Source organism: Pongo abelii, chromosome 10 (genome assembly GCF_028885655.2).
Source record: "Pongo abelii isolate AG06213 chromosome 10, NHGRI_mPonAbe1-v2.0_pri, whole genome shotgun sequence".
NCBI classification, from domain to species: domain Eukaryota; kingdom Metazoa; phylum Chordata; class Mammalia; order Primates; family Hominidae; genus Pongo; species Pongo abelii.
In genome coordinates this window covers 118,598,361-118,622,195 of record NC_071995.2, presented here as the reverse complement: position 1 = coordinate 118,622,195, position 23,835 = coordinate 118,598,361, and the positions used below count along the sequence as shown (strand labels likewise).

Here is a 23,835-nt window from a genome sequence, read left to right as displayed (position 1 = left end):
AATGGCCCTTTTATTTCATTGTTTAATTATTTAATTTTTTAAAAAAAATTTTTTGAGATGGAGTCTTGCTCTGTTGTCCAGGTTGGAGTGCAGTGGTGCGATCTTGGCTCACTGCAACCTCTGCCTCCTGGGTTCAAGCAATTCTGCCTCAACCCCTGGAATAGCTGGGATTATAGGCATGGGCCACCACGCCTGGCTAATTTTTGTATTTTTAATAGACACGGGGTTTCACCATGTTGGTCAGGCTGGTCTTGAACTCCTGACCTCAGGTGATCTGCATGCCTCGGCCTCCCAAAGTGCTGGGATTATAGGCGTGAGCCTCTGCACCTGGCCAACTTATTTAACTTTTTTGAGACAGAGTCTCACTCTGTCACCCAGGCTGGAGTGCAGGGCATGATCATGGCTCACTGCAGCCTTGACTTCACAGGCTCAGGTGATCCTCCCACCTCCGCCTCCTGAGTAGCTGGGACTACAGGTGTGCACTACTACACCCAGCTGATTTTCTGTATTTTCTGTAGAGATAGGATTTTGCCATGTTGCCCAGGCTGGTCTCAAATACCTGGACTCAAGAGAATCACCTGCCATTGCTTCCCAAGAAGCTGGGATTACAGGCATGAACCACTGTACCTGACCATTTTATCTTGTTTTTAAAATTTTTATTAATTGTTTCCCTAGCTTCATTAAGGTATAATTGGCAAATAATAATTGCATATACTTATAGTATGCAATGTGATGTACACACACACACACACACACACACACACACACACACATCGTGAAATGATTAAGTCAAGCCAGCTAACAGATCTATCACCTCACATTCTTCTTATATTTTTTATGGTGAGAACATTTAAGAGCAATTTTCAAGCCCTTTCTTTAGTTGAACACTGAAAGTGCTTAATGGAAGGGCCAGAATGAATGTGGTTGTGGGACGTACCTTTGGCACTGAGAATGTTTTTGAATGTGTTTGCTGGCTTGGTTTAATAGAGCTCCTCCTCCTCCTCCTTCTTCTTTTTTAAAATTGTGGTAAAAAACCCACATAACATTAAATTACCATCTTCACCATTTTTAAGTGTACAGTTCAGTTGTGCTAAGTTTATTCCCATTACTGGGCAATGGATCTCTGGAACGTTTTCGTCTTGTTACACTGAAACTCTATAACCACCAAATACGAATTCCTCTCATCCCCCTACCTTTCTACTTTCTGTTTCTATGATTTTGACTACTTTGTGTACCTCATATAACTGGAATCATACAGTGTTTGTCCTTTTGTGACTGGCTTCTTTCATTTAGCGTAATGTCCTAAAGTTGCATTCATATTGTCACATGTATCAGAATTTCCTTCCTTGTTAAGGTGGAATCATATTCCATTTTATAGATATACTGCATTTTACTTATCTACTATTTGCTCCCTGCTTCCTTATTCTTGAGCTCTCTAATGAAAGCCCTCATGGCCCTCTTTAGCTAAAAGCTCGTGAGAGGAAGCATGTCTCCATCTAGAACTCTGCTCTCCAATCAAAGTGTGAGGGAGCCACAAATATTACTCACAGATGTAATTTAAAATTTTCTAGTAGCCTCATTTAAAAACAGCAAACACAGGCCAGGCATGGTGGCTCACACCTGTAATCCCAGCAGTTTGGGAGGCTGAGGCGAACTCCTGAGGTCAGGAGTTCGAGACCAGCCTGACCAACATGGTGAAACCCTGTCTTTACTAAAAATACAAAATTAGCTGGACGTGGTGGCGCATGCCTGTAATCCTAGCTACTCGGGAGGCTGAGGCAGGAGAATCACTTGAACCTCGGGAGGTGGAGGTTGCAGTGAGCCGAGATTGCGCCATTGCACTCCAGCCTGGGCAACAAGAGCAAAACTCCGTCTCAAAAAAAAAAAGCGAAATAGGTGAAGTCATTTGAATGATATATTTGTTTTAACCCAGTATATCTCAATATTTCCCATAGGAAAATTAACAAATGAGATAACTAAAATAAGGAGAAAATTAATGCTTAGAGGCAAATACATTGATACCTGGGTAGATCAATCCATTTAGTTCTATTTCCATTCACTACGTTGCATTGAATCAAAGATGCTAATGATTGTCAGATACACCATTATCTTATATACCCCAAGAAAGAAAAATACATCAATTTTAATTGTAGGATGGATTTCAAATTCAGTGATGTTAAAAAAATTGCACCTTAGAATAATGAAATATAGAATTAAATGATTGTGTATTTGTTTTGACAAATGGTAAATTCAGTATTACCTGCTTTTTTTATTTAGGACACTGTCACTATCTTTTTTTTTTTTTTTTTTTTAGATTATACTTTAAGTTCTGGGATACATGTGCAGAACATACTGTCACCATCTTTTTATATGAATAAATTTGGCCACCTATCTCCTTTTCCTTCTCTCTTCTAGGCTGTAAAAGCCAGCACGGAGGCCACTGAGCTGCTGCAGAATATCCGCCAGGCAAAGGAGCGAGCCGAGAGGGAGCTGGAGAAGCTGCAGAACCGAGAGGATTCTTCTGAAGGCATCAGAAAGAAGCTGGTGGAAGCTGAGGTGAGCCGGGAACCTCCAGCCCAGGCCCCAGCGGCCTCGGCCTTTGGCTGTGCCCAGGGAAAGAAACTGCCAGACCATTACTTGCTTATGTTTGACCAACGCTGCTTTCCCTTCTGAAGATCCTTTGAAACCTGAGAGGCTGGGAATCATTTCCCCCCAGGGGAAAGAAAGATTTGTCATAGCAGCTTCAAGTAGAAAGATGTCTTCATAGAAGCTTTTTCTTTCTGTTTATTTTCCTCTGACCTACTCACTAATCTGGGAGAATTTTGATTTTTATAGGTTAACCGAAGCTCTATCACTGGGTTTTTCTTTCTCTTCCCTCTGTTTTTTCCTTGCCTTTCCCCTCCACGATATTAATAGCATATTAATTTTCAAGGCTTCACCTATTACCTGCGTGTCAATGACTCTCAGATCTATATTTTTGGGCCTCTTCTCTACTTCAAATTCTTTGTTGTTGTTGTTGTTGAAATCATTTGTATAATTTTACCAGAACCACATGAATGCCTTTTCATTGTAAAAAACTTAAAACAGTACAGAAGAATATAGGATAAAAAGCGATTCTTCTCCTTTACTCGTATCTGCCTCCTCTGCCCCTTGGTGTTTGTCCCACAGAAGGGGCGTGCCGTAGTCGATTTCGCCCTCCTCCTATTGCTGGGTCTTTTGCTTTTTCCTGTCACATTCTTGGTGTGAACCTCCTGGTACATGTCTCTTTCGGGCCATCCTCACCCACATTCATCTGCATTTCCCTCAGCTCCCCTAAATTCTAACTGAGTGTCTGAATGGTGCATCAGATTTAGAATGAGCTCAGTCTCTTCCCCGGCAAGCTGGTTTCCCTTGTCACTTTCCTCATGCCAGGCAGGGCCAACATCATTCATCTGGTCATTCCAGGCTTGAAACCTTGGTGTCATTTCGTTTTCTCTGGACCGCGCTATTCAGTGAGTCCCTCCATCCTGTAAATGCAGCCATACGTCTCCTGTTCATCTCCTGCTTCCCATTTCTGTAGCCCTCCTTGTAGTCCAAGCCCTCTCCTCTTGCTGAGCAAATCTAATAATTTCTTGGCCATCTGCCTCCAGCTTCTCCATCCTTCCAGCTAGTTCACACAGTGCAAGATTCATGGACCTCAAGGACCCGATTTCTCAGAATTCCCTGCCCCATCCCAAACCTTTCAGGGGTTCCATAATGCTCAGGTGCACCCCTGAGCCTGGTACCTGAAAGCCTCAACCTTTGACCTTTCTGCTTTTCACCTGCCCTTCCCCTTAACATGTGCTGTGCTGTAGCCATTCCAGGCTTCTCTTGGGGCCCATACTGGCTCTTGACTACTGCTGTGTTTCTGCTAGTGTGTCTCCTTTTGTCTGAAACATCTTCCCCCTCCTCTCCTGTCCTTCCTCCTGCAAAACACCATATACCACCCCCCTCCAGAGCTCACGCCTCTTTGATGTCTCTGTTCAACTGTCCAATTAAAAGTCCTCTTTCCTGCCTGCAACCTCCTGCAGCACTTTGTCCCTCTTTGCTTTATGGTTCTTCCTCCTCTTAACCTATTTTATGATTATTTGTGTTTATCTTATCTCCTCCAAGGGCAGGAATGATGCCATCTTCCTCTGTATTTTCCGTGATGCCTAGGTGGCACTTTGCAGATAGTAGGTGCTTGGTAAATATTTGAATGAATGAATGCACTCTTGTAACCTACACAACTGAGTACCTGGATCATAGAGTCTTATTTTCTCAGCTGTTGCTTCGGGTGCCTGAGACTTTTCTTCCTGACTCGAGTGTATGCTTCTTGAGGGCTCTTTCCCTCGGTGCAGGTGTTATGCCCATAGCGGTTACTCCATTAAAACTTTCTGATTGATTCATGATCTACAGGAACGCCGCCATTCTCTGGAGAACAAGGTAAAGAGACTAGAGACCATGGAGCGTAGAGAAAACAGACTGAAGGATGACATCCAGACAAAATCCCAACAGATCCAGCAGATGGCTGATAAAATTCTGGTGAGCAGGAATGAAAGTCGCAAAGTTAAAAGATAACAGGTTAGAGTTTGCAAAGGGAAGGGGGTAAGAAGAAGAATTAACCGCCACAATAAGGGAGGTATGTCCAAGTAGATGAATTAAGTGAGGTGGTTTCAGCATATGCCACATCGTAGAGTAGTATGAATAACCAAATAACGGACATTTCAGCACTGGTAACAGATCCGTAAATATCATTTTTTGCTCTGTTTGCTACAGCCTGGCTTTTTTTTTTTTTAAGTAGAATGTGCATCTATCATTTTCAATACATTTTTTAAAGGCATGTTGACATACTTCTATCAGCAGAGCTTTGGATAGCTGTCAACTTTGCAATGCCAATTTAAAAAGCTGTAGGGGTTTAGACCTTTAAGACCGAAATTCAGATTCTTGCTTTTAGAGAAGAAAGCAATTAGTCATACAGAATTGTTTTGCTAGGAGTAGTATTTGTCATAGATCCATGTTCACCCACTCACTTTCTCTGCTACGGTTTGTTATTATTATTATTATTTTTTCAATTTCCTTAGATATAGCAGGTCTTTTTTTAGGGTCTGTAGTCATCCTGATTCTGTCTCAGGCTCTGATCACCAAATTAACTTGATCAAGGAAAGTTCGGGTGGTATTTGCAGATGTGTTGACGTTTTGCCCCTGCCAGGGTGGAAGACAGCACCTTTGAAGGGCTCTCCTTGGACCTCAGTCCCACAGCCAGAAATTTGACATCATGTTTGAGACTCAAGGATGACTTGGGGTGCATTCCTATCCCACCTGGGGAGAGTCTCTGAAGTCATTGGTCATTCCTCTCCACCCTAAGGAGGCAAGGTGGTGAGCAGGGCACTTCATCTCTCTCTCTTCACATCACTTCTGGGAAATGAGTCACCAGCAACTATTGGAATTCCAGAGTGGCCAACTTATAGGTCTATACTTAATACCAGATCAAACTGTTTACAACTTTACATTTCTGTTTGTGTGTATTTATAAATATATGGATGTTCTCGAATCAACAGGTAAAAGAAAAATGGGTTAAATTGTTTTGCTAAGACACCCAGTCTTTGTATATATGTCTGCACACAAAGACAAATGTGACTGTTAGTCTGCCCTTTCTGTTCTCTTGTTCCGTCATCAAAGTTTCTCTTGGCTATTGTCAAGTGTTTGAATTTTATCATGAGTATAAAATTAGATCCCACTGAGATCCCACTGCTGCTGTCCCTTGCTTGGTATAAACGAAGTGGTTAACTCTCTTGTGGTTGCAAAGTGTTTCTCTGTTTAATGGTGATGTGTTCATTCATTCATTCAACAAATATTTAATGAGCTTCTACTATGTGCCAGGCACTGTTCTAGGAGCTAGAAATTTAGCAGCAAACAACAGTATTTGCATAACAGGACTGAAGAGTTGATCCAATACATCTAGAAAATACCTGTTTAAAAAATGACAACAACAACAAAAAATGCCAAACCACCAAGGAGTCAGATGTTTAGAATATCTGCTCTTCCTAAGGTTCACTTACAATTAAAATGGAGGAGTAGAGAGTTCTGCATTCTTGGATTATGTGTTATAAACTCCCATTCACAAATAGACCAGAAATTTGGTCTTAAAGTTGTCAGTCTCAGATACCTGAGTTTTTTGATCTAATTTTAGATTCTGATTTCCATTCCTGTGCTATCTTATGAAGACCGAAACGGGGGGAAAAAAAAGGATGATTATCAAATGATTTCTAACATAAAGGAAAAATAAGCGGATTTCTTTGTCTGAGTGTATCTTGCCACCCGCCGGAGTACCTTTGTGGTTGTGACTTCATTTATTAGAAGGTGCCTTTTGCTCAAGAACCCTGTGCTTAGGCTGCAAAGTATCTAGGATGTGGGCAAAGAGTGGTCCTTAGTACCATTATGTAATGATGATGCCTGAACATAGATCGCCAAATGTCATTGGCTTTAAAATATTTGCTATTCTGATAAGAACTTTCAAAACAGATAATGGTACACTCAGTACAGTAGAGTCCCTGGCCTTAATAAAAGAAGTTACTGCAAGAGATCCTTTAGCCAAGTACATATAGAACCTTTTAAAATATGTTTTTATTAATCCTGTTTATTTTCAACTCTTCAGGATCACATCTGTTGAATTGCGGTAGATCTTGTGCATCTGGTCTTAAGATTGAACTTTAATTGCCCTCAAAGCAAAGCCAATGCTTGTAGACTTTAGAATTTCAAAAGCTTAATCACTAACATTTTAAATGTGTGTGAATCTCAAAGTACTTTTTCACTCCCATTTTATGAACATATCCTATATAATTTCCTCATTCTTCAAAACACTCATAATTGCTTCCACTTCAAAGAAAAATTTCATAATAGTATAAAGAGTTGAAAACTTGGAGTAATGACTTGATATTAGTAATTAACTGATGGGTCCAGATTCATAAGAATTAATACAGATGCAGCTATCTGTGCATTTACAGAATGTTTTAGTGAATTGAATGCTGCCTTTTATAAGGTCACTTTATAAAACATTGGCAAATGAACTGCTGTAATTTTCAAGTGAATTACACTTTTGTTTAAAAGCTAGAAACTTGGCCAGGCATGGTGGCTCATGCATGTAATCCTAGCACTTTGGGAGGCTGAGGTGGGTGGATCACCTGAGGTCAGGAGTTTGAAACCAGCCTGACCGACATGGTGAAACCCCGCCTCTACTAAAAATACAAAAATTAGCTGGGCATGGTGGCGCATGCCTATAATTCCAGCTACTCGGGAGACTGAGACATGAGAATTGCTTGAACCCAGGAGGCGAAGGTTGCAGTGAGCCAAGATCGTGCCAGTGCACTCCAGCCTGGGCAACAAGAGCAAAACTACGTCTAAAAAAAAAAAAAAAAAAGCTGGAAACTTAACAATAAAAGAATTAAGAGGACATTAAATGTAGGGTATTTATATTACTCCAGATTCTCTTCTAATCTTTAATATGTCTGTACATTTTTATGTCATTATTATCAGTGTATTATATGTTTGTCTTTGTCCCCATTTGCATTGTATCATATGAACATTGTATCACATGCACATCTACAGATAGTCACATATGCCACTTACCAGTCAGTTAAAATCATCATTCAAAACTTGAAGTGCTTGGATCATAACATTAGTTTTCCTTTTTAGCTAGGGTTCTTGAGCAATAATTCTGTTAATGAGGAAAATACAAAGTATTTTTAAAAATCATAATCATATATTAAAATGACTTTTCTCATTTAAGGCTCAAGATAGTGGTCAGGGCTTTGTCATGTACTGAACTTTCCAATGTTGCCTTGTTACTCTTATTTCTCTATGCAAAGATGAAGACCTGCCTTTGTTTGACCTGTCACACTGATGTATTTGTGGTCCCAGGCCTTACAGCCCACCAGCTATGTGTGTATGTGTGTGTGAATACTTGGACTTGGAAAACCCAGGGCCAAGGCACGGTGGTGGTTTCCTTCCCAAGAGCCTTAGGCTAGTAATGGAGGACCAGATGCCCGTTACCTGTGGTACCTGTACCAAAGTCATGTTTCCTGTGAATGTCTAACGTGCATTGGTGGTGTCCTGCCCTCTGCACACCTGACTGTCTTTTCTTTTGTGTCTAGGAGCTCGAAGAGAAACATCGGGAGGCCCAAGTCTCAGCCCAGCACCTAGAAGTGCACCTGAAACAGAAAGAGCAGCACTATGAGGAAAAGATTAAAGTAAAGACATTTTCTGATCTTCCCTGGCCTTGCTCCTATAGTACCATGTAGCTCCCATCTCTTCCTGGGCCCTTGTGGCCACTTCTTGCTGGACCAAAGTACTGTTTGGGGTGAATAATGTCCTTATTCCATGGTGAGAGATTTCAGGGTGTTACTTATGCGAGGGATTGGAAATCTGAAGTTCCAAAAAACTTTTTTTTTTTTTAAATGTGGTCATCATTTATCTCAATTTCATCTTTAAATTGATTTTTTAAACTCATTGTCATTGAATCCGTGATCATTTCTATAATCCTTTTTGTTTTTTAATTTTTGTGGGTACATAGTAGGTGTATATATTTATGGGGTACATGAGATGTTTTGATACAGGCATGCAATGTGAAATAAGCACATCATAGAGAATTGGGTGTCCATCCCCTCAAGCATTTATCCTTTGAGTTACAAATAATCCAATTACATTCTTTAAGTTATTTTAAAATACACAATTAAGTTACTATTGACTATAGTCACCCTACTGTACTCTCAAATACTAGGTCTTGTTCATTCTATTTTTTTGCAGCCATTAGCCATCCCTACCTTCCCTACAACCCCTTCTACGCTTCCCAACCTCTGTTAACCATCCTTCTGTACTCTATGTCCATGAGTTTAATTAAGTTGATTTTTAGATCCCACAAATAAGTGAGAATATGTGATGTTTGTCCTTCTGTGCCTGGCTGATTTCAGTTAATATAATGATCGCCAGTGTCATCCATGTTGTTGCAAATGACTGGATCTCATTCCATTTTATGGTTGAATAGTACTCCATTGTTGTATCTGTACCACATTTTCTTTCTTTTTTTTTCCCTTCAACTTTTAAGTTCTGGGGTACATGTGCAGGATGTGCAGGTTTGTTACATAGGTAAACAACGTGTGCCATGGTGATTGGCTGCACAGATCAACCCATCACCTAGGTCTTAAGCCCAGCATGCATTAGCTATTCTTCCTGTCTTCCCCACCCCACCCCCGCTGACAGGGTTTGTGTTGTTCCCTGCCATGTGTCCATATACCACATTTTCTTTATCCATTCATCCGCTGATGGACACTTGGGTCATTTCCAAATCTTAGCTATTGTAAATAGTACTGCAGCAAACATGGGAGTGCAGATATCTCTTTGATATACTGATTTCCTTTTCTTTCCTTTCCAGCAGTGGGATTGCTGGATCATGTGATAGCTCGATTTTTCTTTGGCTTTTTCTTTACAATTTTACTTTACCTTTAATTTTTCTGAGGCTTACTGTATTGTGTCTAAATGTGGATTTCTTGGCTAGGTGTGGTGGCTCATGCGTATAATCCTAGCACTTTGGGAGGCTGAGATGGGTGAATCACTTGAGTCTAGGAATTCAAGACTAGCCTAGGCAACTTGACGAGACCCCCACCTCTACAAAAAATACAAAAATTAGCTGGGTGTGGTGGCACACACCTGTTGTCTCAGCTACTCAGGAGGCTGGGATGGGAGAATTGCTTGAACCTGGGAGGTGGAGGTTGCAGTGAGCCGAGACTGCACCACTTCACTCCAGCCTGGGTGACAGAGAGAGACCCTGTCTCAAAAAAAAAAAAAAAAAAAAAAAAGTCCGTTTCTTTTTACTTATCTTATTCTGCTTGAGATTTACTAGGCTAAATATATATATATTTATATATCTATTTATATATATTATATATATTTATATATTTTATATATTTTTATATATTATATATATTTTATATATTATATATATTTTATATATTTTTATATATTATATATATTATATATAATATATAAATATATATATATTTAGAGACATGGTCTTGCTCAGCGCAGTAGGCTCAAGTGATCTTCCCTCCTTAGCCACCCAAGTAGCTGGGACTGTAGGCACATGACACCATACCTGGCTATTTAAAAAATGTTTTTTGTAGAGATGGGGTCTCCCAGGCTTTAGAATAGATTCATATCTTTTTATTTATTCTAGAAAGTTAGTGGTCATTATATCTCAGATATTGTCTCTTCCCCCTTCTCTCTTTTCCTTTTAAGAATTTGACTGGGGCTGGGCGCGGTGGTTCACACCTGTAATCCCAGCACTTGGGTGGCAGAGGCGGGTGGATCACCTGAGGTCAGGAGTTCAAGACTAGCCTGGCCAACATGGTGAAACCCCGCCTCTACTAAAAATACAAAAAAATTAGCCAGGCGTGGTAGCGTGCACCTGTAGTCCCAGCTACTTGGGAGGCTGAGACACGAGAATCTCTTGAACCCAGTGAGCAGAGGTTGCAGTGAGCCAAGATTTCACCACTGCACTCCAGCCTAGGTGACAGAGTGAGACTCTGTCTCAAAAAAGAAAAAAATAAAAAAGAATTTGATTGGGCATCAGTTAGATCAGCTCCAATTTAGCCTTTTTAAATATTTTCTATTTCTTTGTTTCTTTGTGCTACATTTTGGGTAGGTTCTTCTGACATATTTTCCGATTTGCAAATTCTTTCTTAGCTGTGTCTAATCTGCTATCCCATTGAGTTTTTTTCTTTTCTTTCTTTTTTTTTTTCTTGAGACAGGACCTCACTCTGTCACCCAGGCTGGAGTGCAGTGGTGCAGTCATAGCTCACTGCAACCTGGGCTTAAGCAATTCTCCTACCTCAGCCTCCTGAGTAGCTGGGACTATAGGTGCATGCCACCACGCCTGGGTAATTTTTAAATTTTCTGTTGAGTTTTAATTTCGGTTGTTATATTTTTTACTTCTAGACATTCTATTTGGGTCATTCCCAAGTTTGCTAGATTATTTAAGACAATCATCTTCTGTTCTGTGCATTCATTTTCAAGCCTAACTTTTCTTTCTTTAAATGTATTGAGCATAGTTATTTTATCATCTGTACCTGACAACTCCACTATGTGAAGTATTTGAAGGTCTGTTTCTGCTCTGTTGTTTCTCTTGGTTCTTTGTCATGGTGACTGTTTTATTTTCCTTGGAGAATTATTAATGGAAATTCTTTGAGGCCTTGGATGAAATGTGTGCCCACCTTGGTGGGTGATCGGGGGCTTTCATTTCTGCCTTTTCTTGACCACTGAGGCTATAAAAACTGAAACTCAGGTTAATTTGTTTCAGTAAAATATCTCAGGTTAAACCCTTCTTACCTCTCCCTTCTTCTGTTTTACTTAGTTTTTGGCAATTTCTTACTCTCTTGCCAACTTGTAGGTGCTTTTGGGAAAATGTTTTTTATATTTTATCTAGCATTTTACATCGTTTTCAAGAGAAGGGCTGGCCCGACATGTAGCCCACTATGCTATTAGAAATGGCTGCCGCTCTGTCAATTTCCTTTTAAAATCACATCACATTTTCATTATGATTTGGATCAAGCCTTTAATTCATTCTTATGTTCTTGAGAATCAGATGCTGTTTATTATATCTTGAATATTGTCGCTTCCCCTTTCCAACCAGACATTGAAGGGGGATTTCAATTTTTGTGATGATCTTGTTATTGATTTGGTTGGTATTCTCAAAGAGTTGAGTGGTCCTTTCTTGGAGAATCTAACATATGCATGCTCACACAGCATCATCACCATCACCACCCTGGCATCTTTTACTGCTGTTGTTATTTTTGGGTTGTTTTTCAGTAAAAGAAATATAGGAGGCCGGGCACGGTGGTTCACGTCTATAATTTCAGCACTTTGGGGGGGGCCAAGGTGGGCAGATCGTTTGAGTCCAGGAATTCGAGACCAGTCTGTGTAACAAAGTGAGACACCCTTCTCATCTTGTCTACAAAAAATACAAAAATTAGCCAGGCAGGTGGCACACACCTGTAGTCCCAGCTACTTGGGAGGCTGAGGTGGGAGGATCGTTTGTGATCAGGAGGTTGAGGCTGCAGTGAGCCGTGGAAAGATATATGGGAAAACAACCCAGAAATGACCCAAAGTGTTTTCCTGTGACCCCTGGTACTTCAATTTTTAGAAAATTATGAGAATGTATACAGTAGTCCACTGGCACCTTTGCATGATGAAAGTAACCCTTTGTAAAACATATTTTATGATTTGGTGATTATATTGATGTTCCTATCAGAAGCCATATTCTATCTTAAATTGATTTAGATGTCTTTAGTGGAATTTCTTATTTAAAATAAACATTTTGTTCCCCTTCTCTCCCATACATCTCGTTCATCCTTCTGCCAGTTGAACCCTATGAAAGCTAAGAGAGATCCATATGTTCTTTTATTTATCTGTTTATTGTTTTGAGACAGGTTGTTGCTCCATCACCCAGGGTAGAATGTGGTAGGGTGATCATAGCTCAGTGAAGCTTCGAACTCCTGGGCTCAAGCAATCCTCCCATCTTATCCTCCTGAGTAGCTGGGATTACAGGTGCACAACACCGTGCCCAGCTAATTACTATTTTTTATACTTTTTGTGGAAATGGGGTCTTGCTATGTTGCCCAGGCTGGTCTCAAACTTCTGTCCCCAAGCGATCTCCACCCGTGTCAGCCTCCCAAAGTGCTGGAGTTACAGGCATGAGCCACCATGCCTGGCCTAATGCATATGTTCTTGATAGAGGCTTATCCCTTCTAGCTCATGCTTACCTCTTATCGGTATCCTTCTTGACCAAAGTTGAGGTCTTATTTTGAGCAGAGGCATCCTGAAAATGTATTTCATTGCTTTAGCACCTCATAAAAAATAAAGAGCATATGTGGTCTAGATATTATGTGGTCTCTGCTAACTTCTAGATGGAAAGAAATTTGTTTTATAGATCCCGAGGAATGTCAGGGAAAGATCTTTCTTCCCTACTGGAATCTTTATGAAACCATTTCTTTTTAGCCTGTTCTGCTTTGTGTTTCCTGTTCCAGCCTCTATCAGGCCATTTTAGTAATAATTATGATCATACCCTCGATTCTACCCTGTTCTTGCTCGTAATTTTAGAATCATGCTCAGACATCCAAGAGAGTGGGCCATTTCTCATCCTTTTGAGCTGCTTCCGTTCTCTCATGACCCTGTTCCCACCTTTTGGTCTTCTCTTCCAACTTCCATTCTATTTTTTTTCATCAGTCCGTTCTAGTTTAAAGACCTCTTTGAAATCTCTTCTTTCCTTTCTTTCTCCTGTGGACTCCCTCCCCGCTGACTGGCTCTTTTTAGGGACGTTGTCCCCATGAGCTGTGACAGTCCTTTCACAATAGACATTGTGGGAAAGGCAGATTTTAGCCCTATCTGTGACCCCAGCTCTTTCAGCTTTATTCCCAGGATCCTGTTGTCCTCCTTGATGTCGTTGGTGTTCTTTGGAAAAGTAGAATGGAGCCTCTGTGGTGAGAAACGTAGGGTTGTGGTCAAAGGCTCGGGCATGTTATGATGTTGTCTTCTTTTTTCCTTCCTTTTTGCTTGTTGTTTTGGCAACTCATAGGGCTGTGTGTGCCCCAAAGAACATTAGATCAAGTTGGCGATTGGTGATACCATTGCTGTTTTATGTTTCCTCTTGGGAACAGTAGGTGCTTACAGTGGCATTCTGAGCACTGAGAACACACGATCTCTCTTCCCCTGGGAAAGGTTTCTTTTCCCAGTGACTTTTTTTTTTCTCCCCCTAGTTGTATCAGAGGAAAGAACCAGGGAAAGAGGCATTTTTTTCTTTCTTTTATGTTGTCTTTTTCATCTGTTGACCATCCACCTACGTTATCGGTGGCCAAAAGCCTCTTGTCCCTGGTTGTTTCTGAGCATCATCCTTGGTCACATAGACTTCCTCTGTCTTCGGCTTCTCTCCCTCTTGCACACAGCCCAGGAGTATCTAGAATTAATTTGTATAAATTAGGAGTGAGGAATATTCTGAAAACTACGGGTGCACTGGCGAAGAAAAAGTTGTCCCCAGGTAAAATCTGCAGATTATAAGAAATTTATTCTCTAGGTCTGGATCTAGAGCAATGTTGTTTCCTCGTCCCTTCTTATTCTGGAGTCTGCCTCATTTTGAATATATCTCTGTGGTCTCTGGGCTGCTGATTTTAAAATAAGTTCTTGGTTCAAGTCAACCTGTTACTTGCCATTGGATGGTAATATTTGACTTTTTAATCTTATCCTGATTGATAAGCGGACTCCCAGTTTTTGCCTTCTCTTTGCCCCAGAATTTGAAGACCTCGGGCCTCTCCCCTGCTTTTCTCCTCTTTCCTAGATTTTCTCAAGTGTCCCCGTTTAGTCTTCCCTCCTCAGGTTGGCTCCTGAGAACATTTGCTGCTGCTTTTGTTTTTGTAGGTGTTGGACAATCAGATAAAGAAAGACCTGGCCGACAAGGAGACGCTGGAGAACATGATGCAGAGACACGAAGAGGAGGCCCATGAGAAGGGCAAAATTCTCAGCGAACAGAAGGCGGTAGGTAGAAGGAGTTGCCAAGCCAGTGTTCAAAGGAGGGTTTTTGAAATATGCCAAGAATCATACCCCTGATAAGACTCTATTTCACCTGGTGAAATTCCTTCTGTTGAATCCTGTGGAGTTGTTGGTAATAGGATGCTTTCTCTGAAGCTGTTTCCTTTCCTAAAAGCAACTGAGGTGGTGGCTCTGGATGGCCATTTTTGTGTTTTTCAAGAACTCATGCTGTTCTGCTATCTGCTAAAATACTGTCCTTCTAAATGCCCCTGACAAATGGCCAGTGGCTCTTGGTCTTCCTGCTCCTTTTTTTTTTTTTGAGGTGGGGTTTTACTCTGAAGCCCAGGCTGCAATGTGGTAGTGCAGTCATGGCTCACTGCAGCCTCCAACTCCTGGGCTCAAGTGATCCTTCCACCTCAGCCTCCCAAGTAGCTGAGACTACAGATGCGTGCCCCCATGCTCACCTAATTTTTAAGTTTTCTGTAGAGACGAGATCTTGCTATGTTGCCCAGGCTGGTCTCAAACTTCTGGCCTCAAGCAATCCTCCCATCTTGGTCTCTCAAAGTGCTGGGATTACAGGCCACCACTCCTGGCCCTATACTTCTCTTCTTTTTACTTGCCTGTTTGTCTCTTTTCTAATCCACGTAGGCAGTTGTTTCAGAAACTTGTTGCCCCTAAGGTTTACCTGTGGTGCTTATTTATCTGCACCCCACCAAGACTTACCATATCAGAATCTCTTTTTTTTTTTTTTTTTTTTTGAGATGGAGTCTCACTCTGTCACCCAGGCTGGAGTTTAGTGGCATGATTTCAGCTCACTGCAACCCTCTGCCTCCCAGGTTCAAGTGATTTTCCTGCCTCAGCCTCCCGAGTAGCTGGGACTACAGGCATGTGCCACCGTGCCCGGCTAATTTTTGTATTTTTAGTAGAGACAGGGTTTCACTATGTTGGCCAGGCCAGTCTCAAACTCTTGACCTCAAGTGATCTGCCCACCTTGGCCTCCCAAAGTGCTGGGATTACAGGTACAAGCCACCACGCCTGACCCCACATCAGTATCTCTGAGGGGAGATCCTGGGAAATTAAATTTTTAGTACCCCCACACCCCAATTCTTATGATTTATTAAGTTGGGGAAACTTTGCTCTAGAGAAGCTGTCCCCAACCTTTTTAGCACCAGGGACCGGTTTTGTGGAAGACAATTTTTCCACAGGGGTGGGGGGATGGTTTTGAGATAAAACTGTACCACCTCAGACTATCAGGCATTAAGGCATTAGATTGTTTTTTTTTGTTTTGTTTTGTTTTTGAGATGGAGTCTTGCTCTGTCACACAGGCAGGAGTGCAGTGGTGCAATATCGGCTCACTGCAACCTCCACCTCCCGAGTTCAAGCGACTCTCCTGCCTCAGCCTCCTGAGTAGCTGGGATTACAGTCATGTGCCACTGCACCCGGCTAATTTTTGTATTTTTAGTAAAGACAGCATTTCTCCATGTTGGCCAGGCTGGTCTGGAATTCCTGACCTCAGGTGACCCACCTGCCTTGTCCTCCCAAATTGTTGGGATTACAGGCTAAGCCGCCGCGCCCGGCCCGCGGCATTCGATTCTCATTAGGAGCACGCAACCTCGATCCCTCGCTTGCGCATCCCTCGCTTGCGTCATGATGGGGTTCACACTCTGAGGAGAATCTAATGCCACTGATCCCACAGGAGGTAGAGCTCAGGCAGTAATGCTCGCTCGCTGGCCGCTTACCTCCTGCTGTGCGGCCTGGTTCATAACAGGTGGCAGACTGGTAATGGGGTACTGCTCTGTGGCCCCGGGGTTGGAGACCCCTGCTGTGGAGTCTAGAGCAATAGTGGCTGGGTGAGAAGGAATCACTCAGAAAATGACAGCCCTCGGGGTGGTGATAAATGCGAATGTGCAGATTTGAGTTAAGAGACTCTTGCAGGCCCAGGTCACATTGCAGATGAGATGGGGTTTAACAAGGCCTGATTACTCCCAGGATGTTAGGTTCTTGAATAGGTCCTTATGTCTGTTTTAAATGCAAGCCACTTAGCCAGTGTGGGGAGATTTCATCACTGAAAAAACAACCAAGTACCATCCATTTGAGTGGTACCATCTGTGATCCTCAGAGTACAGACTAGTTGAGTGCCTTGTTACCTCTAGCCAAATTGCCGTCATGTCAGATGAAACTTTTACCCTGGTCCGCACTGCCCCTATTACTCCTGTTCTGGTGTGTGAAGTTTCATAGGTGCCCTGTGTTTCAGATGATCAATGCTATGGATTCCAAGATCAGATCCCTGGAACAGAGGATTGTGGAACTGTCTGAAGCCAATAAACTTGCAGCAAATAGCAGTCTTTTTACCCAAAGGAACATGTAAGTATTCAAATTCTAACTGCCCTACATTATTACACTTTGGTCTCCTCTCCTGTGGCATAAACTCCCTTCTTCTGTCTGATGGAGCTGGAGTGGATTGAATGATTTCTGTAGCTCAGCCCAGCCCTCAGATACTTACGTCATTTTGCCCTGTCTTAAGTGGTCTCACTCTGCCACTTTTGAGTCAGATTTTCTTAAATGCCTTCAGTTACCATCACATTACAGAGTGTTTTGCTCTCTCTAATGAGGCTATTTATAATTTGCTTGTGGAAAGCTGCAGTTCTTGTTCCCTAGACTTGCATCCTGTAATTAGTAAGAGGTGAAATTGTGTGTGCCCAGTTGGGCCATCCATTTAGTTGTCACTAGGTTAGACCCTAGGGAAGGAAGTTTGGGGTTCAGCAAGGGCTGTGTTCCAGGAGCACTTTGATCTGAATCTTTTCCCCCAGAGAATTACAATCTCCAGGATTTTTTTCCCCCTTAGGCTTCTCTCTTCGGAGATCTCCCAAAACAGTCCCATCTTCATCTAAACCAGCTTAGTAGGCTGTGTTTTGGGTCTTTGAGTCGTTCTAGGTTTTGATACTTCTAAGCAGTTTGCTGGAGAGGTGAGGGAGATCTACAGAGAACTAGAAGGAATACCATTCTTTCTCCTTGTTGTTCCTTTTTCTCCAGGGCCTGCCTTCATGAGTTACTGGGGTGCCCTTGTACAGTAATCTAAGGAGGCCCCCTTCTGTCCCTACACAGATTCAAAGAAGAAATAAACAGGCCTGTCAAAGGAGTGAAATGTTAGTATCTCTTGCATCCCCCTGGACCTTGCTTAATCCCATATGTGAGGGACTGACACTGAGTGGTGATGCGTAAATGGTCCCCACGTTCGTCATGCCAGGATCATGCTTATGAGGCCAGATCAGGAGACAGCTAACCCAGGAATGGCCCTAGTCCACTTAGTGAGGAGACATGTCTAACTCTGTGTCCGTCTACCTTCTGTGGAAACGGGCTCAACCCTAATGAGACTGTGATTTTGTTTGGATCCTCCCACCACCCCCACCAGGAAGGCCCAAGAAGAGATGATTTCTGAACTCAGGCAACAGAAATTTTACCTGGAGACACAGGCTGGGAAGTTGGAGGCCCAGAACCGAAAGCTGGAGGAGCAGCTGGAGAAGATCAGCCACCAAGACCACAGTGACAAGAATCGGCTGCTGGAACTGGAAACAAGATTGCGGGAGGTGAGAGCGAGGAGTGATCTCCTGGGAGGATTTGCTGGGCGATTCGGGCTCTAAACAAGCCAGCTTTCGAGCACAAATCAATATCTATACAAGAGACATTGTGCTTGGTGGTTAAGGGGGCAGACTTGAGGCAGGAGAAAAGGGTCTGGAAGCAAGGAACCTAAGGCCAATTCATGCTGAATCAAGGAAAAACACCAAGGTTTAGGAGCAGGGAATCTGAGGCCCTTGTGCTAACCTCTTTTTTTTTTAGAGAGAGAGTCTTGCTCTGTCGTCCAGGCTGGAGTGCAGTGGTGCGATCTTGGTTCACTGCAGCCACCGCCTCCCGGGTTCGAGTGATTCTCGTGCCTCAGCTTCTTGAGTAGCTGGGACTACAGGCTCTTGGCACCACACCCGGCCAATTTTTGTAGAGACAGGGTTTTGCCATGTTGGCCAGACTGGTCTTGAACTCCTGACCTCAAGTGATCCACCCGCCTCAGCTTCCCAAAGTGCTGGAGTTACAGGCATGAGCCACCATGCCTGGCCAATTTGTGCTAGCTTTCTAAAAGAGAAAACACCAGGGTCTGTGGGCAGGGAACCTAAGGCCCATTCCTGCTGACTTCCCAGAGCTGGATCGAAAGGAAAACACCTGGGGCTGGGGGCAGGGAACCTGAGGCCAATTAAGGTAAACTTCCTAAAGCTGAACCAAAAGGAAAATCCTCATCTTCCCACGTCCCAGTAGCGAAAGATGGAAGAGGCTACTCACTCTGCAATGCTCCAAAAGATGGAAGACTACTCTCCCTGCAACCCCCTCCCCCCACCTTCCACCATTGCTCAGATGGAAAGGGAGAGCACCTTGGATGGGCCGCGGGCCAAGGAGGGACTGTCCTTCATCTGCATAGGGCACCAGTTCACCTCAGCCTTTAATTAGCCACGGACCGAATCCTTTATTCAGATAAGGAGTAACCAATAGGAACCCCAAAAGGAGTACTTAAAACCCAGAAAACTTTGTAACTGGGCCCTTGAGCCACTTGCTGGGGCCACTCTCACTCTGCGGAGTGCTTTCTTGCTTTAATAGATCCCTGCTTTCGCTGCTTCATTCCTGTGTTTCGTTCCTTTGTTACTGTGTGCGTTTTGCCCAATTCTTTGTTTAAAATAGACAACTTAGACCCCAGGCCCTCCTTCTGGTAACAGACTGGGCCATTGGGATCTGGGTTAGAATTCCACCTCCACTCCTTACTGGTTTTATGACCTCTTACTAGTTTTGCAAGCCGCCTCATCTCTCTGCTGGGCTTCAGTTTCTTCATCTGTAAAATGTCAGTGATAATGTATCTCCTTTATAGGGTCCTGTGGGGTGTGTGTCAATTTGTGCATCTGTCAAATGGGAGCAGAGCAATTCCTCCTTTATCAAGATGTAATGACAGCCCCGTGACCTAGTCAGAGCTTAGCCGTGGTGGCCCAGTGCCGGTGGCAGAGGTCTGTCTCATAATGACTGTGGGAGATTAAAAGACAAAACCAAATTTAGGTGTGATTGATGAAAGGTAGCTCTCTCCAAAAACACAAGGAAGCTGGGAAGAGTGGCCAGGTTTTGGGGAGGAAAATACAACAAATTGGGTTGTAGACATGTTGAGGTTGATTGAAGCCATAAGGTTACATTTATGTAGTCACTGTATATTTGTTAAATGCCTGCTGTGTGCCGATTTGTAGCCTGGGTCTACAGTGGTGACAAGACAGGCCTGTTCCTGACATGAGGGCTTTTAGCCTAGCAGCAGGGTTCGCTGGCACCAGCAGAGGCACAACTGGAGTTCAGGATAGTGGTTGTTGGAAGCTGGACACTCAGGCTGGGAGGGAAGATACAGTGTCTCATGTAAAATAGTTGCTCCAATATTTGTGATGGAATTCTTCAAAAAGCAGATGATCTTTCTTAAGGAAGGTCTTGTTAAGCAGACAGCGGTCTGAGGTCTAAGCCTTGGGTAATACTCATGTTTATGCATGTCTTTATTTGTCCTGGAGTATTAAAATGAAGTCATTTCTCCAAGGGACAGTAACAATGTGTTATCTCATGTTTTTCAGGGGTTGTCAAGGTGTGGACTCCTCCATTAGGGTCACCTGGAGTGTCTGGTTTTATTTTTCATTTTTTCTAGCAATGGGGTCTTGCTATGTTGCCCAGGCTGGTCTTGAGCTCCTGGCTTTATTTATTTATTTATTTTTCTTTTATTATTTCTTAGGTCAGGATTTCTCAGAAGGAGGACGTCTGGCTTTAAGCAGTCCTCCCTCCTTGGCCTCCAAAGTGCTAGAATTACAGGCATGAGCCTTAAGCCTTAGGCAATGGTTTAACTTTTATTATCCAGGCTATACTTTCACTCTTCTGTAAGTTTAACAGCAAGGTCATGGGAGACTCGCCCTTAAGTTTAAGTCTAAACAATCCAGATGGACTTCTCTAGCTTGGGGGCCTTGACTGGTTGTCTCTTGCCTTCCCTTTGCACAAATATTCCTCTTAGGAGCCTGCCCTGCTGCTGTAGCTCATCTGGGCTATTAAAGTGTCCCAGGGAAGCTGTTGTTTTTCACTTGAATCAGTAGAGCCAGCCCCTCAAGGATGGTAAGAGAAACTTCAAATGTTTCACGAGAGGTTCAGGCTGTATATTCTCCCTGGGAGTTTTGCAGTTTAGCTCTAAATATAACCAGATCAGTCCCTCTTCTTTTGGCCACATGCTGCTACTGAGATTGAGGGCAGAGGCCTCCACCTGGAGTTTGATCCGCCTTAAAGGACCTGGGCCTTCCCCCAACTTTGTGTGTGCAGCGTTAGCTCTTCTCTAGCCAGGTGTGTGGAGTCACAAAGATGGAGGCTCCTGGGTTCTTCCTTCATTGTATAGCATCCGGCTCCCGCTCCTCCCCTTGAGTCACTGTCACCTGCCTCTCTTGGTTTTGCCAAATGGCGTCAGAAGCATTTTCAGGCTTGCTAGTACAGGCCCACTCTGCTGTGACTGCTGGTGTTTTAGTAAGACAGAAGGGTACAGTGTTTACCCTGTACATGGTCAAGTGCAATGGTCAGGACACGTAGGGATGTTGCAGGAATACAGCAACATGTTACATGGACTCTTCAGCCAGACCTTCTGGGTTTGAATGCCAGTCCTGCCTTTTAAAAAGATTTTTATAGCTGTGTGACATTTGCTCAGTTACCTAATCTCTCAGTGCCACAGTTTGCTTATCTGTAAAATGGAGGTAATAGTAGTACCTCCCTCAGTGAGTTGTTCTGAAAATGAAATGAGTTAATTCAGGGCCCAGTGTGTTGTGAGGACCGTATTTGCTGCTGTGACATCGTCGTCATCACCATCATCACTAGAGAGAGATAATAGCCATGGCTTTAGCTGTCACTGATTTGTGAAGGTCTCCTGGATCCAGGTTGTCAATCCAGACCTTTCTTTTGAGTTTCTGACTCATTGTCTTACTAGTAGACTACTTATTAGTAGACATTAGACATCTCCACTTGGATGTCTCCCACAGGGCTCAAGTTCAACATGTTAAGACTGAATTTCTTATCTTTTGCCTCAGACTGGCCCTTTCTCTCCTATTCTGTCATAGCAATGGTCTATTTGTGTAATTCACCTGTCCAGAAATGTGGGAGTCATCTTTTTTTTTTTTGAGGCAGAGTCTCGCTCTGTCGCCCAGGCTGGAGTACAATGGTGCAATCTTGGCCCACTGCAACCTCTGCCTGCCAGGTTCAAGTGATTCTCCTGCCTCAGCCTCCCGAGTAGCTGGGACTACAGGTGTGCGCCACCACACCCAGCTAATTTTTTGTTATTTTTAGTAGAGACGAGGTTTCACCATGCTGGCCAGACTGGTCTCGAGCTCCTGGCCTCGTGATCTGCCCACCTCGGCCTCCCAAAGTGCTGGGATTACAGGTGTGAGCCATTGCACCCGGCTGGGAGTCATCTTTGACTCCCTTATGTCCTTTGTTCTCTGCCCCACATCAAATTAACCACTAAATCCTGTTGGTTTTCCAGGTTACATGTTTTGCAAGTGTTTCTTCTCTTCACCCTATGGGCTTCGGGATGTGGGTGCCACCTTTCCTAGGGAGCCTTCTCTGACCCTCTGAAGCTGGGTTGGAGGTCTCCTTTTTATCCCATGGCTTTCAGGGCACAGCTCATCACAGTGTGTTCTTCTCGGCAGTCCCCTTAGACAGCGGGCTCTCTGAGGGCAGCAAGCATCTCTGAGTTGCTTGACATTGATCTTTAGGACCACACTATCCATGTTTGTCAGGTTGATAGATGTGTTGCGGTCTCCCTCGCCCCCATACCTTTGGATGTCTTGCTTCCCCTGCCTGGAATTTTCTTTCACCTCTTAACTGCTTGTTTGACTCCTGCGTATTCTTCAACAGAATTTAACAGATCCAGAGTTAGCTGCTCTGCCCCCGTGCTGTATTCCTGCAACATCCCTACATGTCCTGACCGTCGCACTTGACCATGATATATGGTCATGGTTGGTTTTCATTTTTCTCCCCACTTGAAGGCAGAGACTGTCTTTCATCTCCATATTCCATTTTCCACAGAAATTGCTGAGTAAATTTTTGTTAAACGAATGATGAAAGATTGAATAGATAGGTGGATGGATGAGCAGATGGGGGCAAGAATGATTAACTTCTAATGTGACATTAAAGCGGATTACCTAATGAGGACACATCAGAGAAAGCGTGTTGAATATAAATAGAATTCAGTCTGTTGTTTTATTTACAATCAAATTGAAAAGATGTCCTTGTTACTAATATGATGTTATTTATATCTGCTTAGCTTTAAATGTTTTTCTAATAAGAGTAATGGTCATCATTTTCATTCGTGATTCTTGCTGTGTGGCTTTTCCTTTTAAAGTCTTCCCAGGCATTTGAATATATATAAGTAAGGGGTGGTTAGGAGATATAGCCCTTACCTGTTCTTACTCCTGTTGAATTCGGAGATGCATGGAAGTCAGGCCCATTTTGTTGCATTTTCCTCTCCTCTATCGAGTGCCGAGAAGGTGGTTCCAAGACCAGGTTTCAGCTGCAGGTTGAGTAGCAGGTCATGTCTTCACTTTCTCTTTTGTTCAGACCAAGCAAGGGTTTATCTCTCTCTCTCTCTCTCTCAGGTCAGTCTAGAGCACGAGGAGCAGAAACTGGAGCTCAAGCGCCAGCTCACAGAGCTACAGCTCTCCCTGCAGGAGCGCGAGTCACAGTTGACAGCCCTGCAGGCTGCACGGGCGGCCCTGGAGAGCCAGCTTCGCCAGGCGAAGACAGAGCTGGAAGAGACCACAGCAGAAGCCGAAGAGGAGATCCAGGCGCTCACGGTAGGTCTGGGGAGCAACATCTTCAGGTTGCTAAAGGCCTCAGCTAGGATGAGTGTGGAAATGGCACTGAGGATACTGGCTCACCCTTAGAAATTCCAGGAGGGAAAACATGATCCACAAAGATATTCAGTGGCCAGGAAATTGGCTTACATAGGCTGCTTCTTCATTGGAACTAGTAGATGAGCTTGGTTGGTTATATTCAAACTTTTCTTAGTATCTTGAAAAATTCCTCCTTTACTTATATATTTTCCTTCTTTTAAAAAAATCATCATTATATTTTAAAGTTTGGTTTCAGTTTGTTTAAAAGTTTGTTTACCTTGGCCTTCTATTTTAGTTTTCATTAATCATTTAAAATAATAATAATAATCTTATATCTTATAGTAGT

General features: G+C 43.1%; 1 protein-coding gene across 8 annotated transcripts in view; it reads left to right on the top strand.

Moving 5' to 3' along the window:
- The window catches only part of CIT (citron rho-interacting serine/threonine kinase), a 189,867-nt gene that overhangs the window by 99,907 nt on the left and 66,125 nt on the right, over positions 1-23,835 (top strand). For all 8 annotated transcript variants that reach the window (XM_024256949.3, XM_024256948.3, XM_063712267.1 and 5 more), the window contains exons 17-23: positions 2,416-2,556; positions 4,417-4,542; positions 8,151-8,246; positions 14,461-14,577; positions 16,826-16,935; positions 17,984-18,158; positions 23,253-23,450. In XM_024256949.3, the coding sequence (XP_024112717.2) occupies positions 2,416-2,556; positions 4,417-4,542; positions 8,151-8,246; positions 14,461-14,577; positions 16,826-16,935; positions 17,984-18,158; positions 23,253-23,450 (963 nt within the window). The remainder of the gene's footprint in view (positions 1-2,415; positions 2,557-4,416; positions 4,543-8,150; positions 8,247-14,460; positions 14,578-16,825; positions 16,936-17,983; positions 18,159-23,252; positions 23,451-23,835) is intronic.